The 19,849-nt window shown below is 36.8% G+C and overlaps 2 protein-coding genes across 3 annotated transcripts; both read left to right on the top strand.

Moving 5' to 3' along the window:
- The first annotated feature begins 3,393 nt into the window (after positions 1–3,393).
- LOC120470170 (uncharacterized) lies at positions 3,394–9,833 on the top strand. The gene is made up of 6 exons (XM_039659622.2): positions 3,394–3,698; positions 7,571–7,729; positions 7,815–7,913; positions 8,363–8,433; positions 9,060–9,190; positions 9,426–9,833. Exons 1-6 carry the CDS (start codon positions 3,560–3,562, stop codon positions 9,658–9,660), a joined length of 834 nt encoding a protein of 277 aa, XP_039515556.2. The 5' UTR covers positions 3,394–3,559; the 3' UTR covers positions 9,661–9,833.
- Positions 9,834–10,757: 924 nt separating this feature from the next.
- nono (non-POU domain containing, octamer-binding) lies at positions 10,758–19,610 on the top strand. Of its 2 annotated transcripts, none has more exons than XM_039659591.2 (10): positions 10,758–10,935; positions 11,683–11,830; positions 11,920–12,113; positions 13,900–14,201; positions 14,280–14,375; positions 14,810–15,006; positions 17,325–17,509; positions 18,606–18,636; positions 18,872–18,951; positions 19,038–19,610. In XM_039659591.2, exons 2-10 carry the CDS (start codon positions 11,683–11,685, stop codon positions 19,128–19,130), a joined length of 1,326 nt encoding a protein of 441 aa, XP_039515525.2. In that variant the 5' UTR covers positions 10,758–10,935; the 3' UTR covers positions 19,131–19,610. The 2 variants fall into 2 exon arrangements, with proteins under 2 accessions (XP_039515525.2, XP_039515526.2); XM_039659592.2 differs by having other exon boundaries at positions 19,041–19,610.
- The last annotated feature ends 239 nt before the right edge of the window (positions 19,611–19,849 follow it).

The following is a 19,849-nucleotide window of genomic DNA, read 5'->3' on the forward strand; positions in this document are numbered from 1 at the left end:
GTCCCACTTTTTACAAGTTATCTCACTGGAAAAAAAAGTGTCCCTACAGGCTACCTGAATTCGTAATCTCCCTGACAGCCTCTGTAGTCCCACGAGTGTGGTAATACTGATTTATTGTATTTCATAGAATAAAATGTGAAAGTAGCCTATCTTTATGTGTTCACCACCACAGACCTTTTTTTCAGCCATTTAACCAAACCTATTAAAACTGTTGACTTTGGGACGATGGAACCTGAAGCGAAATTGTAAAATGTGAACTTGTTTATTTGTTTTAGTATTTTTCCATTAATTTCCCCCATAAGGATTTAAAAAAAAAATCTAAAATCCAATAAAGCGTTATAAGCCATGGATCAAGACAATCAGATGAGGATCACAACAAAAAAAGTATTTGAAAGTCAGACAAAAATATAAAGGTACAAGATAACTTTTTTAGTGAGGGAAAGAACTGCTATAGTGAACAGCATATTCAAATTAAAAATGGAGAAACATAAAACTATTCATTTACAAATGTTGATTTTATATATATTTATTTTGATTACCTGTTTTTCTTTTTTCTCCATTTTGTTCTTAACAGCTCCCATTCTCTGAGGTGGAGCAGTGATATTTTTGCTTTTTGAATGATGAAATAAACAAAATAATCTGTTTCACACAAGTAATAATCCACCCTGAATCTCTACAACCAGGCACCCACACAAATACACACACAGTGACACACTTGCTGCAGCATTTTAATAGGCTCATTCTTATGTGTTTATTTGGCTATAACAAATTTACACATGTGAGTAATGAGATCGCAACAGCCAAGTTGACCAACAAGGGCAGGCTACAAATAAACAGTGACATCCTGATATGGGAGCTAGGACAGCTGAACACTAAACAATCTGTTGCTAAAAATAATCATCTGCATTCAATCACGTGTAGGCTACATACATTCACACTGCATGAGGTAACAATGATGTCAGTGTACAATGGTGAGTTAAAATGAGTCTGAGCTTTATGGTAATGGTTGAGAGAGGATATATTCTTCCAATCACTGTACCTTTTAGGAAAAGAGTTATGTATTTATTATTATTGCAAAAAAAAAAAGGCAGCGAAGAAGAGGACAGTCATTAACAAGCTGATTTCATGCAGCCGCCATTTTGAAATCAAAAATGAGGCTCTGGTGGGAAGAACCCAAGATAGAACCCCGGATAGACAACAATGCCTTGGACTACAAACCTGCTGCTGCCGTGATTTACACTAGTGGATGTTAATATCCAATATAGGATATGTATATAGTTTGTTCCTGCTTCTTTTTTTACATTCTGAATTATATATAAAAAAATATTTATTTATAGTAGGCTATAGCTTCTGTAGTCTATAAAGAAATGTACATTTTTAGAATAACTAATTTGTACATTAAACACAACAATAGTCTGACTCAAATCTATGACTCTAAAAGGCGACATTTCCGGTTTTCTTCCCACCGGAGCAATTTCAAAATGGCAGCTGCGTGAAATCAGCATATAGCCATGGGCTCATGCCTGTAGATGTCTGGTGTCTTGTTTATAATTCTATGCCATAAATTACTGTCTAGTGTGAAGTGCCCTCACTGAATGAATGTTCCATGCCAGCAATGTCATCAGTCAATCCTCAATGGAGATTTACGGTTCTGTTGAGCCAGCATTTTAGTCATTTTGTCATTCCTCATTCTGCAAATGTGTCAGAACAATCTCAGCTTTCTTTGAATAAACTCTTGAATGCATTTTTGTTACAAATTAATAAATACACTTGCACTGTTATAAAAAACTTTATTTACCCTTAAAAGGTTCAAAATCTGATGCACCTTTTATTGGTTATCGGGGGTTATCGCATTAGTGCCATGGCCTGGATAGGAGTGAGGTTTAGGGGGTGAGGGTATAATGGAGGCTAGCTAAAGAGCTGTGCAGGTAAACCTCACTCACTTGGCTTATAGAAGAAAGCTAGAGACTGTGTCCTTGTAATCATGCCCGCCTCCCATGATGGAAACGCTATTGAAATCCTGTCCTGGTTATCCATCAACAGAGATTTGATCAGACTTACCAAAGACTATGGAACTTTAAACCCGAAACAAAGTGAAGAGACTAGCAAAGGCCAACATCAGAAACACTGCCAAGTTTCCAAGTGTGAGGCATCCACTGCCTACGCTGTAAAAATAGTTTTATAAGTCTCTTAGAACAAGATACACAAATGTCATTTTAAATAAAGAAGCAAGAAGAAAAACAGCTTATAGATAGATATATAGACATACAGGCAGACATGATTTGAAAAGGTTTTCTAAAATGACTGCATTAGAAATGGGAGACGATTTTCATTTGGGTGCGTCCAAACAAAATCTTTTTGAAAGCTCTTCTTGTTTTTTTTATTAAGATATAAGGCTCAATTTTTGAACACAAATTGTTTAGATTTAGGCTATGGCTTTGATTTTCTTCCAGTTTTAGAGTTTTAAACATGTTTTTTGAAAATATATATTTCATATTAAATTAACATAGTATTTTTGCATATTTTTCATAACAATAAACGTAAAATTCTATAATTTTTTTTAAAGTTCACTTTTTAAAACTTCACGTCACCAATAATCTGCTAAGTGTCATATTTGAAAAGAGATCAAACTCTGTGCTCTCTAAAGCATTCAAGATTTACAACAGTTAAGTTGGAAATTACATTTTCAGGTCTATGCTCAAAAAGTGAATAAATGGATTATAAATACAGCATAAATATAATTTTGTACCATAAATTCCCTATAAATACAACATATTAAATACAAAACATTAGCAAACTAAAATATAGTAGCCTACATTAATTTCACTGAATTTTTTTTTTATTTCGATCATTTTTGACCGACATGCAAAGAGCACCTAAGCACAATAATAAACAAACACAAACAAACAACAAAAGCATAAACAAACAAATTAATTAAAATAAATAGAATAATTACCAGAACATTTCCTGGTACAGAAACCAAACTTTCAGTATTGCATTCATATTAAAATAATTATTGTAAAAACTTTTAATATTTAAAAAAATGTAAAATTATTGTAAAAAAAAATTACAAACTATACGGACTAACATAGGCTTAATAAGAATTGTAGCCTACTCCTTCTAAAGGCTGAATAAATAAATCAATTTACTCGCTTATGTTATGTTGTATTATAGCCTCCAAAAGATTTCTAGAACTAAAGTTCATAGTTCTTGCGGTGCGCACGCGGCAACATCCGATACTTTCGCCAAGTTTTAGGTCTAGGCAGAGCCAATACATGGCTCTGGGTCTAGGAACTATGAAAAAGTTCAGAAAGCCCCTTATTATGCTTATTATGCAGGCAAACCTGTCCGATGTGAGCATGCGCACTAGACTGTGTTGCGTAAACGCGGAATCGACTGTTGTCAAGAAACTGTTTTGTAGTTGAGTTATAAAGTCTTTTGTTTCGTCCTTGCTAATTTTCTAAGCAAAGTGTCCTTGTCTCTACAGAACCCATTTATCATCAAACCAATCTGATCCATAGATCTGATCCCGCTACCTACCTACGTTAGGCATTCAGATATGAGTGACGAGGATGAAAGAGACAGAAAGAAGATGAAAAGAAAAACTGGTCCGAATGATTCAAAGGCTCCTGAGAAGAAGAGACAGAAAATAAAAGACAAAAACGAAGAAAAGAGCAGCGCAGTCAAGAAATCACGCGGTATCTATCTATCTATCTATCTATCTATCTATCTATCTATCTATCTATCTATCTATCTATCTATCTATCTATCTATCTATCTATCTATCTATCTATCTATCTATCTATCTATCTATCTATCTATCTATCTATCTGTTATCTAACTGTTATCTAATCAGCGTTTGTGAAACTTCGTTTATCTAGGTTTTCACATTTTCCACGTTAATGAAACCCTACATTATCAATAATAATATATTGTTGTTAGATTTTTGTGTTTATTAAAATACTCAGACGTTTAAAAAAAAGTCCTCCCACCTTCAATAGCTTTCAACATCTTTTTTTTTACATTTATTTACAGTTTTTCTCAGTCGCTTTGGTGCATCTCACATCACTATTTACATTTGTACAGTTGATAACCTGCAAAAGTGTGTCACTTGCTCAAAATGGATAACTCATTCCTCAAAAGCAAGTATTCATGTCATTGAAAGTGTCAGTGTTGTCAAGATAAAAAAAAGTCCTCCAAACACCACCAGTGTTTATGAACAAGATAGTCAAATGGCTTTGTCGTGTTTTCATTATGACAGTTTACTCTGTAAGTGTTTGCCAATGCAAAAAAGTCAGATCTTGGTGACACTACCTGAAAATGCTCAAGACAGTCCTATAAACTATTTGCACAGCCACTTGAAAACTACAGTAAAGTTTCACATTACTGTATTTAGTGAGGTACAGTAATTGAAGACACTGAATATGTATGTTTCACATTTTTACTGCATGGTCTTAGCATTTAGCATTTGTTCAGAGGATTGTGCAAAAGAAAAAAATACACCCTTATTTACAACAAACATAAACTCCCTATGGGTAGATCGGTGCACAACTGTAAACAATATCACAGTACATATTGGAATTGAACATACATATCATTCATGCACATCTCTTCTCATCAGTGAAAGCTGAGGTTCACATGCGAGAAATTGTTCAATTTAGGATAAAAAAGTTTGTTTTAAAGATAAACAGACGAATTTTGACAACTAGTTTAACATTTTTGTATGTGATGACTCGCGCAATGAAATGTGGACTATTAGTTTTATATGGAATGACTATTCAGCATTCACAAGTATAGTTAATTTGGACTGATATGACATAAGCAAATGATAATGTTATAAAACAGCAGTGAGTTGTATGAAAGCAATTGACGCATGTCCAAACGCATTTGCAATTTGTTGAAAGGAGAAACTGCTACTATGTGCACAAATGACAAAATGTTGTGGAGGTTCAACTAACTGTTGTGCAAATGTAAATAGTGATGTGAGAAATGCACCAAAGCGACTGAGAAAAACTGTATTATGCATAAATAAGCCTTGAGAGGCCTTCAGCCTTCGTAAGAAGTACCCTGCCTCTCAGAGAGAGATCTCTTTGTTGCCTGGGTAAATCTCTTCTGAATTTTATCCGTAAGGGGTTGGAAATTAAAAATGCATCTTTCTTTTTGGTGCTTCACTATTTAAACTCCTAGATAACAAACGTTTTCTTTCACAGGAATACCGTGAATAAAGGAGTCATTGCAGTTTTTTATGGTCAAAGCTCACATTTTTGAACATTTAAAAGCGATCCCGAGGCTTTGGAAAATGATTTAATAACACTTATTGCCAAAGGGATCTGCATAGCATCCCTAAGAAAGAGGGTCGTGTCATCAGCAAGCCAACTGATGCTCTCTTTCAGCTATAGCTACTCCTTTCAAATTGCTGTTTTTTATGTGAGCATAGAGAAGCTAAACAGCGAGAAGAAAAAGTCGAGGTGAATTGGGGCAGCCCTGGCTTGTTCCCCTTGACATTACAAAATGGTGGGTTGCGCCATGATTTAGGACCACAGAACTACTGCCATTTGTATATAAAGTTCTTATTGCATGACAGAAGAAATCTCCAAATCCAAATTTTTCAAGACACTGAAAAATAAACACATATAGTGTCGAAAGCTTTACAAAAATCTAAAAAAAAGAACAAAACTATCATCAGAAACTAGACTAGAATAATCTAAGATATCTAAAACTAAATGTATATTATTTGATATGTGTCTATTAATGATGAATCCAGATTGAGCCTCATCTAGAACCGAGCATGTTTTATTCTCTTGGAATATACTGTACGGGAGCCAAAATCTTATAATCATTATTTAATAAACTTATTGGGCGCCAATTGTCAATAAAGTTCAAATATTTTTTCTGTTTAGGGAAATTATTCCTTGAGTATTACTGGGAGGAAGTTTATGGTTTTTAAATCTATCGATAAACACTTTCAAAAGAAAAGGGGCAAGAATATCCGAGAACTTTTGGTAGAATTCTGCTGAATTTCGTCATTTCCAGGTGACTTGTTGAATTTGAGATGTTTTATGGAATCAGCTACCTCTTCTAATATTATGTCCTGATCACAAAAACTGTTTTCTATAGCACTTATTGAATTTACACTTTCTAAGGAGTCTAAGAAGAGAGTAGCTGTATCAGCACAATAGCTGGATGGCTATTGCAAATTTGTAACGGTTGGCAAAAAAGTTTACACAAAAGCGGGAAATAGTTTGACAATCATCCGTAATCATCCGAGTTTTGTTCACCTTTTTCTAACCACTTAACTCTTGACCTGACAAACCTTGACCCCTTCTGCTTTACGTTCATAGATCTCATCTAATTTATATTGAAGACCAGTCAATCGCAATCTCTCCTCAGGTGAGAGCTTGTCAGGAGAAACCATAGAAAGAGAGGTGATTTCAGACACAATTTGCTCCTCTGAAATTCTATTTACTTTAGAAAGCAAAGCACCATATGGCCTTAGATATTTACCAACTTCATATTTAAAAAGTTCCCAATATCGGTTTCTTTTCTTCCCACCCATCCAAAGTGACGTTAAAACTCACGTAAAAGGGTAAGCTAACAAAACAATACTCTAAATCAAAAAGTGTAGTCTCCAAAATCGAATTAGGCTAATTATTAGGCGAATTAGGATAATTAGCTATTAGACAAAAACTCGACAAAAAGCGTCAGCTCTGGTGGCCATCTTGGTCCCGCCACTCTAATTAAGTGCATCATCATAGCCCGACTACTTCAGACTTCGTACTTTTGCTAATTTTCAGTTCGCTTCTGTACTCAGTCTGAGATAGCGACATTTCTCTCAGTTTGAGATGGTCCTCACTGGGGAACATGAAATTCATGGGGAGGAGTCGGATCCAGATCCAACTCCTCCCACCTTACATACACCTAAACCTAACCAACTCCGCCCCCTAATCCCTAAACCCAACCCTAATCCTACCCATCTCCACCCCTTGGATCGTGATCCGACTCCTCCCCGTGGATCTCATGTTCTGCATTGAGGTGCTACTGCTCAGTTTCCCTCCGGCCTGAAAAAAGCCAGCCAATCAACGAACAGAGGGCGGGCTGAGAGCTGTGACGTAAGATTGTATTTTAGGTTAGGGAAACCGAGATACGGGATGCAATTCGCTGTGTTGTGGAGAATATTCCCGGCATTTGCAAAATGAAGCCCGAACAAGAAAAGTGTTTGTTAAACAGTTTGAAAGGAGGTGATTGATTGTGTTATGTGATTGGCTTATGGGTAACCAATGATGGACAACTAGCTAGCTTTGTGCAATATTTGTTCTCATACCTAATATGCATTTTTTACTGACAATTATTTTCTCATCAAAAACCCTGGTCAGTGAATATTGCATTGTTTTATAGTCAACAAAATAATTCTAAAACTGTTAATAAATTACATTTTGAAAATATCCTTTATTGTTTTTTTATACATTTGCATTTTATATATTTAAGTTGATGTTTCAGAGATTGAGGCTTTTTAGGTCAGCAACATTGTTAAAAGACTGTGTTTTGTAAACTGTTTTTCTCTGATATTCAGCTCTCGATGGTAAAGCTGACTCTAGAAAAACTAAAGTGGAGGTCTCTGGCAAAGACAAGGACAAAAAGAAAAAAAAGAAGGATGAGAAAAACAACTCAGATGATGGCAAAAATACTTCTGAAGTAAAGAGAAATGAGAAAGGACAACTTGTGTTTGAAGGTGAAGTTAAGAATGTTTTGTTGTATAGTTTTGTCATTTATTCAATCATTCATTCATCTTTTCATTTCTCTGTTGTTCTATCTAGACCACCCAGAGTTCACACCTAACATGACCCCCAAAGAGGTTTTACAGGCAGGCAGTTTTGGGGGTACCTATTTCAGGCCCATCTACTCCAGTATCACAAGTATGTCTCATAATGATTTAAGTTGGTTTAATTGATTTTCAAAACATGCACAGTGCTTTTTAATGATGTTTTATTACAATTACAGAATTTTATTACAGAAAGATCCTAACTTTAGAATCCTATCTTATCTGTTTGGTAACCAAGAACCTCTATGTTCACTTGGACAAGAAAAAAAAAAGTCAAATCACGTAGAAATAGATCAAATTATTTACTGTGAACTTTCCTCTTAAAAAGTTTGTCACATGTACTTGTGACTTGATTCGGACTTGAGCAAGAGACACAAGAAAATACTTTTTTTCCCTTCTTTTTTATATTTCTGATTGCAAAAGCCACTCCACATGTCCTTTTGGAGGCAGTGAGGCACACTCAAATGTGTTGCAATTATTATGCATTCAACTGTAAATGTTGAAGTATTGCCAGATGTTTTTTTTTCTTTTTTCTTTTAACAGAGAAACATTACAAAGATGTTTGGCAGGAGCTTCCCGAAGACTGGTTGGATGGACTGAACATCTCTAAACAGGTGTTATTCTTTACGATTGCATTTTAATAGTTTAAGCTTTTGACAAAATTAACAAAGGTTTTATTTTAAGTGTGTGTGTATGTGTGTGTTTTATTCAGTTGACTCTTTTGCCCTAGATCACAATGGAGCTCTTTGTGATCAGTTCATGGACTGTTTTATGATACTGTATTAATAGTTCTTTTTATAACTATCATTGATATAATTTTTACTGATCTACTGTTATTTTTTATGTGGTAAGTGTCTTATGTTGTTTTATGCGGTATTTTATGTTAACTGGTCATTTACTTTTATAGCCTTAGATCGGATCTCAGGGCTTTGAGCATGTGATAAGAGATTCTCACGCAAAAGAGAAAACCATGAAATTTTAATTAGCCACAAGACATTGCTTACACTTGATTATAATGAATGAATAGTTGATAACAGTTAGATTACCGCACACACCACTGTAGTTGACAACAGCTAGATTGCTGCAAGCTAGCAAACACCATTTATGGTTTTCATAAACAGCACATTCAGCTTGGGGATGCTGATGTATGCATGCATTTGAGATGTAATTGAAACTTTTGTGAATATGTTGTGAGTATTATAGAATTTGTTGTTTTTTAAACAATCTGGGTTTATTTCAGGTGGCTTCATCCACGTATAGGGAAAATGTGAACACGTATAAAGTAAAATGTGGAGGCAGTCTAGAGATGTGGGAAAGCAGTGGGTGGATCGTGACCCAGGATCCATACGGCTGGTTCCAGTGGTATTGCAGGCAAGAGCTTCTGCAACTCACTTTACACTACTGTGTAAATCCAAATACATGCATGTTGGGACTATTGAAGGGATGACCACTATTAGAAGAAGACAGCACTAAAAGCTAATAGTTGTCCAAATATATATATTATTTACCCTCCTATGCTCTGCATAGGAAATATATTAAATCTTAAAAATTCAAAGATTTAATTTATCTTTGTCTTTTACACATTCATGTTCTGTCTTCCAAGCAGGTTTTACCAGGGCAGACGAACTATGGATGATGCACGGCAGATCAGTCGCTGGGCCAAATGTGCAGGAGTCAAAGGTCGGTGGCGGCAAAATCTCATCACTAAAGTTGTCCGGTCCGGTTGTGGTTATGACAACTCCGGTGTTTCCCCGGTGGTCAGACAGACTCTACAGCACTGGGGCTACAAACTCACCCAGGAGGACTATAAGGAAGGAGCAAAGAGAGTTAAACTCAAATAAAATGAATACACTTTCAAATTGGTCTCATCTGATTTAACACAGTGCAGAAGTGTGTGGATCAAGCTGGCTTTATTGCATGGGCATAAATTGACATATCTGATTAAATAATTGTTTAGGTTTTGTTGGACTGGGGGACTTGTTTAGCTTAGTAGACTTGTGGCAATATTACTGCTGTATTTAGTTTCCATTGGGCATGGTTTCTGTAAGTGTTTTTGGGAAATTATTATTTTTTTGAATCCAAGGTAAAAGCAGACAAACTTTTACACAATGTAAAAACTGTGTTCAGTTTTATACCACATGTGTCCTGGAGGAATTTGAAGAATGGATCTGCGATCTGATCTGGCCATTTTTAAAATGAATTTATTGTGACAGTTATCGTTTTTTCTATAGGTTTATTTTTAATATATGCTGTACATGCTTATGTGATGTTTCTTGAGAGTGTCATATACAAACATATCTTTCCAGTCTGTCATCTGTGAATGCAGTTTATTAAAGTCGCTTTTTTGTATCTGTTATTTTCGTCTTTTTTTTGTTGTCACTACACATCACAACAAAGTTATGGTTTTAGAAATAGCCAGGTTTATATGGGTAATTTCTGTTATGCAGTACAAATTTGTGTCCTCATCATATATGTATTGATATATTAGATATTAGTTGATGTAATAGATGGATATCACATTAGGCAGCTTTTCTTTTACCACAATATCTAAATTAAGTGAACACATGTTTAATTTGTTCACAATTGCAATTTCACTACTTGTTGTTTGATTCAGCTCACTTTCTTTTAAGAAATGTATATAAAGAAAATCAAATGGAACGTTAAAAATATTTTAGAAATATATTTTTTAATTAAAGCACTGTCAGTTAACGTCTTGGTGAATAAAAAATGTGTACATTGGGTTATAAATATTTGTTATGAAACGGACACTGGTTTTATTGGTTGCGCTTCCTCAACACTGGGCGGCACTAGCAACTTTCAATCCTGTTTTACGCTTTTATCAATCCACGCCGCTCACAAACTTGTTTTTTTCACTCATGTCATTTCCTATTGTTTAAAAACGCCAACAACCAATGAACATTTTATAACATGTAACGTCATTTTCTTGACGTAAAATCGACCAATCGAAAGCGGCAAATCGTACGCCGGAAAACCCAGCGCCAGCCAATGAGCAGTTAGAGCATTCAGCAGGTTAAGGTGTACGGCGTTCCGCCCTTCTCCTCTTTGTGATCAACGCTGCGTGTGTTACCGAAGCGGATTATAAACACTTATTGAAGGTATTAAAACACTTATATTTCTCTTATATTCTCTGCATATGATGCATGATTTTATTCCCTAATGAATACGTTAGTGCACATCAGTTGGAAATAAGCCCGTGCTATTCCGTGCTCTTCGAGTGTTTGGCCGGCTCAGGCTTCACTTTGAAAACCCATAAACGCTCATTAATAAAGAAACCAGATAAGTATTAATGTATAAATGCATGCAGAAATTCACACTCGTTATTAAAAGTAATTCGATCTTAATTGATGAAAACAGCGAACAAAGAAGTCATTAGCGCAGACTCAAACAATAATTGAAAACAAAGATACCAAATTGCACCCGCAAATAGTGAAATCACAGTCTTAATGAAAATGTTTACTAAATTAAGACATTTATTAAATATGCATTAATGAATAGATGCTCAATTTAAATAACATGACCATTGATAGAAAAAAATCAAGGTCTTTTGTGATTTCTTAAAAATTATGTAACTTATTAACTTAATGTAATCAGATTTTTGTTGCTTTTCATCGTCTCCTGTTTATGTTTTCCCACTGTATGTCCAACGTAGATTTTCCCAATAAGAATTTCACTGAATGATGCTAAAAGAATGATAAAAGATACTGCAATATCAGTGAATCCTCTTACATCAGCAGAACAACATCTATCATGGCTTTGTTTATACTTTTGAATGAGTATTTTTCTCAGGTTTTGGAAATAATCTTCTATAAAAGATTGTATTGATGATTTATGTGCTTTAAAAGATGCAAGGAAACAGAGGACCACGTTCAGACCAGCAGAATCACGGCCCACCCCGACAGCAGCCCAACCCCCAACAAGACCAGCAGAGGAAGCCCCCAGGAGCCGACAGCAATGGACAACACACTGATGCTGGAGAGCAGAGTAGCCCAAGTAAGAAACAGTTTTACACAACACTGCCACACAGATATTTGGCTTTATATTGATTGTTGCTAATGCTGACTGAACTTTCTCTCCTACAGATGCTGCTTTCACTATAGACCTGCAGAACTTCAGGAAGCCGGGAGAGAAAACGTACACACAGAGGAGTCGGCTGTTCGTGGGGAACCTTCCCACTGGAACCACAGAGGATGATGTGGAAAAGCTCTTCTCCAAGTATGGAAAACCTTCCGAGATCTTCATCAACAAGGAACGTGGCTTTGGCTTCATCAGGCTGGTGAGTTTGACCAGTCATCACCTAGGCAAAAAAAAAAATAAAGCACTTTGGGCAGGGCAGTATGATGATATAACTCATAAAGTGTCTATCATTAGAGATTTTGCTAAATCAGTTATATATCGATATATAAATATGTCCACGTAATGCGGTACTACTTAAAGTTATTGACATTTTTAAATAAAGAGTGCTTAAAGAAAGCTGCCTCTCAGCATGCAACCCAGATTTCAGGTCTCTTTCGTGGCTTATTGCGCTTTAGTGGTCAAATACACATAAAGTTGTTAAAATGGTTATATAAACAGACTATGAACGGTGGGTGAAAACCTGATATGTGTCAGTATATTAGATCTATGCTTTATTTTTCAAAGTGACAGCATTGTTAATCAAACAACAAAAGACAAAGAAAATAGCTCACTGCTCTTGACTGAGTATTATTTGTATCTTCACAAATTGTAAAAATTGTATTCTAAAAATAAACCTACTTGATTACCGTAAACTGAAAGTTTAATTGATTTGAATTTCTTCAATTGAATTTGTCCTGTTGTTTGTATCTGCTTGCTTGTCTAGCAGAGGTAAAGGCATGGATGTCCCTAAATTTTCTCCACCTTAATGAAGACAAAACTGAAATTATTGTTTTCGACCCACCAGAAGCCGCAAGTTCTCACTGCTTAAATCTTGGCTCTCTATCTCAATGTGTTAAACCAATTGTGAAGAATTTGGGCGTGACTTTTGATGAAGCCCTTAAATTTGATAAACAGATTAATATGGTAGTCAAGACCAGTTTTTTTCATCTCAGACTCCTAGCCAAAGTTAAACCATTTCTCTCTTTCAAAGATTTCGAAAAGGCGATACATGCCTTTATCTCAACGAGGCTTGATTACTGCAATTCTTTGTATCTGGGCATTAACCGTGCACCACTCAACCGCTTGCAAATGGTACAGAATGCAGCTGCTAGGCTCCTTACTGGGGTGCGCAAACGGAATCATATCACTCCGGTTCTGAAATCTCTGCACTGGCTCCCAATCTGTTACAGAATAGATTTTAAAGTGCTGATGCTGGTTTTTAAATCCTTGAATGGATTGGCTCCTGTATATATGTCTGACCTTCTATCCAGTCACAACTCGGGAAGGTCTCTTAGGTCATCCAACCAGAGACTATTAACTGTTCCGCGGTCCAGATTAAAAACTAGAGGAGATCGAGCTTTTGCCGTGGCTGCACCAAAACTTTGGAACAGCCTCCCTGCCCCTATTAGATCTGCCTCTTCACTTCATGAGTTTAAAGCTAAACTCAAAACATATTTTTTTTCCTTGGCATATAACTGTAGTTGATGTGTGCTGTGTTTGATATCTTCAGTGATTTGTTTGTAATTGAAATCTATGTTGTACTTGGTGGCCGTTCGTTGTACAGCACCTTGGTCAACAACTGTTGTTTTTAGTGGTGCTATATAAATAAAGCTGAGTTGAGTTGAGTATTTTGGTACTTATTTTTAATTTAATAATAATGGAAAAAAACTAAATGGTTCTTATTGTGAAATAAGATTTTGTCCATATCACCCACCCCTAGAGAGTGACTGGTTTTTACTTTCAGTAAGCTTGACCTGACCAAATGTATTCATACCTAAAACTGCATTTTGGATGGTCAGTCAATTAACCTTGTTTAGCTAATTGACTCAAGATCATATTTCTATTATGTAACAAGGTCATACATTTGTTTTCAATGACATATCAGTTCTCAGACAGCAAATAACCAATACAATAGTCACCCTGACTTGCTGCTTTCTTCACATTAGGAAACGAAGACGCTTGCGGACATAGCTAAAGCAGAACTGGACGACGCCGTCTTCCGTGGTCGCCAGATCCGTGTGCGTTTTGCCACACATGGCGCTGCACTGACGGTTAAGAACCTGCCTCAGTTTGTGTCCAATGAGCTCCTGGAGGAGGCCTTCTCCATGTTCGGTCCAATCGAACGGGCCATTGTCATTGTCGATGACCGTGGCAGGCCAACTGGGAAGGGCATTGTGGAGTTTGCCAACAAACCGTCCGCTAGAAAAGCTCTGGACCGTTGCGGAGATGGAGCCTTTCTTCTCACGGCGTGAGTCTGTGTTTCTGTTGCTCTCTGCGTTAATTGTAGTTGGTTTACTTAAGTTTGACTTTTATTTCCCAAACTCAGATTCCCCCGGCCTGTTACCGTTGAGCCGATGGAGCAGCTTGATGATGATGAGGGACTTCCTGAAAGACTTATTAATAAAAACCCGATATATCACAAGTGAGTTTGTTTGTTGTCTAATATGCAATTGTATTTGTAAATGGTGGTGCATTACCAGACTGTTATTATCCATGTTTCCTATGAGCATGGAAGACTTGGAAATATTTAGAATAATGTATTTCAGGCATGGAAAAAGTTCTGGAAATTTACAAAGTAATTGAATATTTTATTTTTCTAGATGTTCTCAAAAATTGTGAGTACTACCTTTTAATTATTCCCCCCCAAAAGTTTTAATCTGTGTCATGTATGTATGTGAATGGAAGGTAAGTGTTCAAAAGGGTGTGGGGATTTATAACGTTATAATTTTATATTCTAATAAAAGGTTAAACAGGAGAACAATTTTCTTATGGTGATGACCAGTAGACTGTGCATTATCCAGGTCATTACACAGCTTTAAAAATAAACTAACATGTATTTTTCTATATGTCCATTAGAGAACGTGAGCAGCCGCCCCGGTTTGCCCAGCCAGGTTCGTTTGAGTACGAGTATGCGATGCGCTGGAAGGCCTTAATGGAAATGGAAAAGCAGCAGTTCGACCAGGTTGATCGAAACATCAAAGAAGCTCAAGAGAAGCTGGAGACCGAAATGGAAGCCGCACGTCATGAGCACCAAGTCATGCTGATGAGACAAGGTGAGCAGCACACGCAGATTTATCTATTGGAGGTTGTAAACCTTAAAGGGTTGGTTCACCCAAAAATGAAAATTAAGTCATTAATTACCCCCATGCTGTACCAACCCCGTAAGACCTTCGTTCATCTTCGGAACACAAATAAAGATATTTTTGATTGAATCTGAGGGCTGGATCAGTCCTATATAGACTGCCTAAGGGACTGGCTCTTGACGGCCCATAAAGTCATTAAAGAAAAGGTTTAAATATTCTATGTGCCTACAGCGGCTCAATTATAAGCTTATCAAGCGACGAGAATACTTTTTGTGCGAAAAAAACAAATAACGACTTTATTCCACTATTCCATTACTTCCTTATGGACGCATGCGCGAGAACTGAGACGAGGACGTTCTCATGCGTCTACTTCTTGTTACCGGCTGCTCACCGCTTAGGAGTTTTACCGCCACCTACCGTATAAGATGATGTGCTGATATAGCTGGAAGTGCAAAACTTTCTGTTTACAAGCAGAGGAAGATGCGCGCTGTCAAACGCTTTTCAATTTGCGTATTTTCCGCACTATAAGGTGCACTTAAAAGCCTTAAATCTTCTCAAAAAACGACAGTGTTCCTTATAATCTGGAGCGCTTTATATATGGATCATCATTTTATACGGTAGGTGGCGGTAAAACTCCTAAGCGGTGAGCAGCCGCCGGTAACAAGAAGTAGACGAATGAGAACGTCCTCGTCTCAGTTCTCGCGCATGCGCCCATAAGGAAGTAATGGAATAGTGGAATAAAGTCGTTATTTATGTTTTTTTCGCACAAAAAGTAGTCTCGTCGCTTGATAAACTTATAATTGAGCCGCTGTAGGCACATGGAATATTTAAACCTTTTCTTTAATGACTTTATGGGCCGTCAAGAGCCAGTCCCTTAGGAAGCCTATGGAAGAGTGATCCAGCTCTCAGATTCAATCAAAAATATCTTTATTTGTGTTCAGAAGATGAACGAAGGTCTTACGGGGTTGAAACAGCATGGGGGTGAGTAATTAATGACTTAATTTTCATTTTTGGGTGAACTAACCGTTTAAAAAAAAGTTATTTATCATCTCTCTGACAAGTATTCCTTTTATACAGTAGTTATAAGGGTTTTATGTAGTTTTTTGTCATTCAAAACACTTTGACCTAAAATACTTGCTTGATTTACCCTGTGACATTTTAAGTTAACATTTCAATAAAATTTAACTACACATTTGCATGTTCATGGTTCTCTGGTTTTTGGTTTAATGGTCACGTGACATGCAAGTATTCAAACAAAATATGAAAGGTTGACGAAGTTATTTATTTTTCTCCATTTATTTGATTTTGATATTTTTATGATTTGATTTATGATTGGTTAGGTTTTTGTCATCTGACAAACATCCTGCATTTCCCTAACGGATCCTCACAGGTTTGCCAACCCCAGTTTGGTGAACTGTTTTAGAGCTTGACTAAAAATAATTGCTTTCAAAAGACCTTTTGTGTCCCATCCCATCATGAGCATTGTTTTTAATATCAAGTTAAAAATCACATCTCGAGACGCCTTGTTCTTCATCTTGCTGTTTTTGAACAAAAAACCTGCAGCCTATTTAAATGGATACTAGTTCAGGAAACCTACAGACAGTCTGTTTTGAGAATGTAGATGTGGATTCCATAAAACTTCAAATAATAGCTGAGTCCCAAATAGACACCTGTCTCTTTTACACGCCTCGTGTGGCTGCAGGTTTGGGTAAATAAAACCTGCAGCCGGTCTCAAATAGAGGTCGAGGCCAGGTCTGTTTTTTAGTTTCGGTTTGTATTTAATCTTTTGAAACCCGTCAGATCTTCCGCTTTTTGGCGGCCGCCAAAGCAAATTTTTGTCCCGCCAAAGCTTTATTGGTCGGTGAGTGATATAGAATAGAATGACTGCTGCGCTTGACAGGGCGCATAACGAGCAGAGAGAGAGAGAGAGATTGAGCGCCCCGGCCGCTCGCGCACTCTCATGTCTTCAAACAACACGAGCGCCGTCTTGCTCTCTCTCCCTCGCACATGTTAATCAAACCAATTGAAGCGATAGTAAAAAGTCGGAAGACCGCAGTTTTACGTGGAGCATTTAGAGAAATTTTTAGAGATTAAAGACTCTTGGCTTACACTCAATGAACAACGTCTCAACACTGAATTATAAAGGTCTGTCTCATAGAAGCCTGTCTCAAATACAAGCTGGTGCAGTTCGGCGATTTGGGAAAATAAAAGCCTGGGCTATTATTTGAAGTTTTACGGTAACCCTAGTCAGCAATCATAGCCACGTCCCTCTCTCTTTTCTGCTTCAGATCTCTTGCGCAGACAGGAAGAGTTGAGGAGAATGGAGGAGGCTCATAGCCAGGAGGTGCAGAAACGGAAACAGATGGAGCTGCGTCAGGAGGAGGAGCGGCGAAGGAGAGAGGAGGAGCTCCGTGCCCACTCCGAGGAACTGATGAGGCGGCAGCAGGGGCAGGGAGGAAACTTCCCTGAGAAAGTGAGTCCGAGTTTCCTGAGGTTTTCGAACTCCACAGTAGTGTTGTAACAATACATTTCAGTAGTCGGTACCAATTTCTGTACCATAGCAAAAACTATTGTAACTATTTAATATTAGTAGTTTATCTAACTATTTGAAAATAAAAATATTAAAATTATTTAATTATTAATGTTATTGAAAATGCATTCAAATATTAGCATTTAGCCTTGAAATGTTTTAAAGGGTTAGTTAACTAAAAAAATAAATTAGTAAAATAAAAAAAAATGTTATTTATTCACCCTTATTAAGACTAGATCTAGTTTTATAATTATCTAAAATAAAATGTAAAAACCTATTTTAATCATTCTTTTTTTAATCTCTTCCTCGTCATGAATATAGCCAGGGGAGCTGACATGGCATTAAACTATAAACAAACAAACTCACCCTCTTGTCGTTTCAAACCCATAAGACTTTCGTTCCTCTTCGGAACACAAATGAATGAAGATCTTTTTAATGAAATCTTAAAGCTTTCTGTCCCTCCATTGGCAGTATACGCATCTAATTCTTTACTACCTTTATGGAAAGTAATCTGTGTTACTCCGGTGATTTAACATCAATTTTATGAAGCGTGAGCTTTGTTTGCGCTAAAGAAAATATTTACCACTTTTTTTGGAATGACATGAGTAAATGATGACAGAATTTTAATTTTTGGGTGAACTATCCCTTCAATTTAAAAAAATCAAATGAAATAATCTCTTATTGGCATAGTTTATAGTTTGGTTGTAATGAAACGTTTTGCGAGTGTGCTGAACAAAACGCCTCCAATTGGCCATTGTGTTCACATGGTTAAAAAACCCATCTGTGATTTTGCTACAATTTTCAATGCTGTAAGATCCCTTTGAATCTCTACACAGAGCACTCATAAATTTGGATGGGAGTGTTTGAAGCCACTTAACATGTACTTGATTGACCCGGTATTCGGAACTCCCAGTACTGTAGAAAGGCTGGTATAGTTGCGTTTAACATTAAAGTATTGACTTAGTACCATACTTTTGACAACTCTATGCCACAGTTTGTCTGCATTTTAAATTCATGAACTGAATGTTTGCTGTTTCAGAGGGATCCAGATATGAGGATGCAAATGGGAGGTGAGAAAGCCACTCCACACATACAAAAAACATCTTTGAGTGGTTGAAAGGGCTTAAAAATCCTGTTCCTGTTATTTCACCCTATTTTGGACTTGGAGAAATTGTGTAGTTAATCTTTCCATGATCTGTCTTTTATTTTTGTTATATAAACAATTGATAGATTCTCACTTTTTGTCAATATTTCCAATGTATTACCCATTTGAGCCTGACATTTCTTTCTCTATTGGGCTGAAAGGTCAGGGAATGGCTATGAACAGGAGCCCGATGGGTGGAAATCCCACAGCAGCAGGAGCTGCCGGCATGGCTTCCAGTGAGGTACTACAGATCTCAACACACACATTGACAACTTTCAGGGCAGCATGCAAGGAGTAGTGTTGTAAGCTGCTTTCTCTCTCTTTCAGCAGGGGTCTGCCGGTAATCCAGGTGGTCTTCCTCTTCCTTTCCCTCGTTCTGGAGCTATGGACTTTGGGCCCAACAAACGCCGCAGATTCTAGAAGACCAGCCAAATGTCTTTCCTTTTTGATTTGTTTTTTTTTACACACTGTAAAATATTTTTAAGTGCAGATTGTGGTTTCGTAGAGCCTGGGTATGCATTTCATTTCACAAATGAGTTTGTGTAGGCAAATGTTTTAAACAGGTTAAAAGTATAAGTTTTAAGTTGCTCTGTGTGATCTCCCATCTCCAGCAGGAGCCTTAAGGGATGTTTCCTGAAACTGATTGAGCCCAGTTCTGGGGTAAAAGACCTTTATGCTTATGATTTCTTACTGAAGAGTCTTCATCTAGGGATGATGATTTATCTGTATGGAAAGAACTTCAGGGTGGTCATTCAGCTCTGTATAGCCCTATTTTCTTCTTCTTTTTTTATTATTAATTCCTTTTCTAAAGTATAGATTAGCCTTTGTCCGTCTTGTCCTCTGCAATGCTTGCCTTTCTAGTCAACTTTCAAATAAATTCACAACTACATGTTACATACATTTCAGTGTTACTGGTAGCATTCTTGGACTTTAATTTATTTGTCTTTGTACATGAGGTGTAGCCTGACTTCGTCATACTCATATTCAAGAGAATATGAGTCTGAGACTCCTCCATTGGGCTTTGATTATGAGGCGTGTCGTAACCGAACCAGGAAAAAAAACCCCTCTGCACTCAAGTGGATTGTCGGTAGACCTACAACCAATAAGAGCAACGCATAAGTCAACTCCTTTGCATAGCG

This window comes from Pimephales promelas, chromosome 4 (assembly GCF_988280905.1).
Source record: "Pimephales promelas chromosome 4, fPimPro1.hap1.1, whole genome shotgun sequence".
NCBI lineage: Eukaryota > Metazoa > Chordata > Actinopteri > Cypriniformes > Leuciscidae > Pimephales > Pimephales promelas.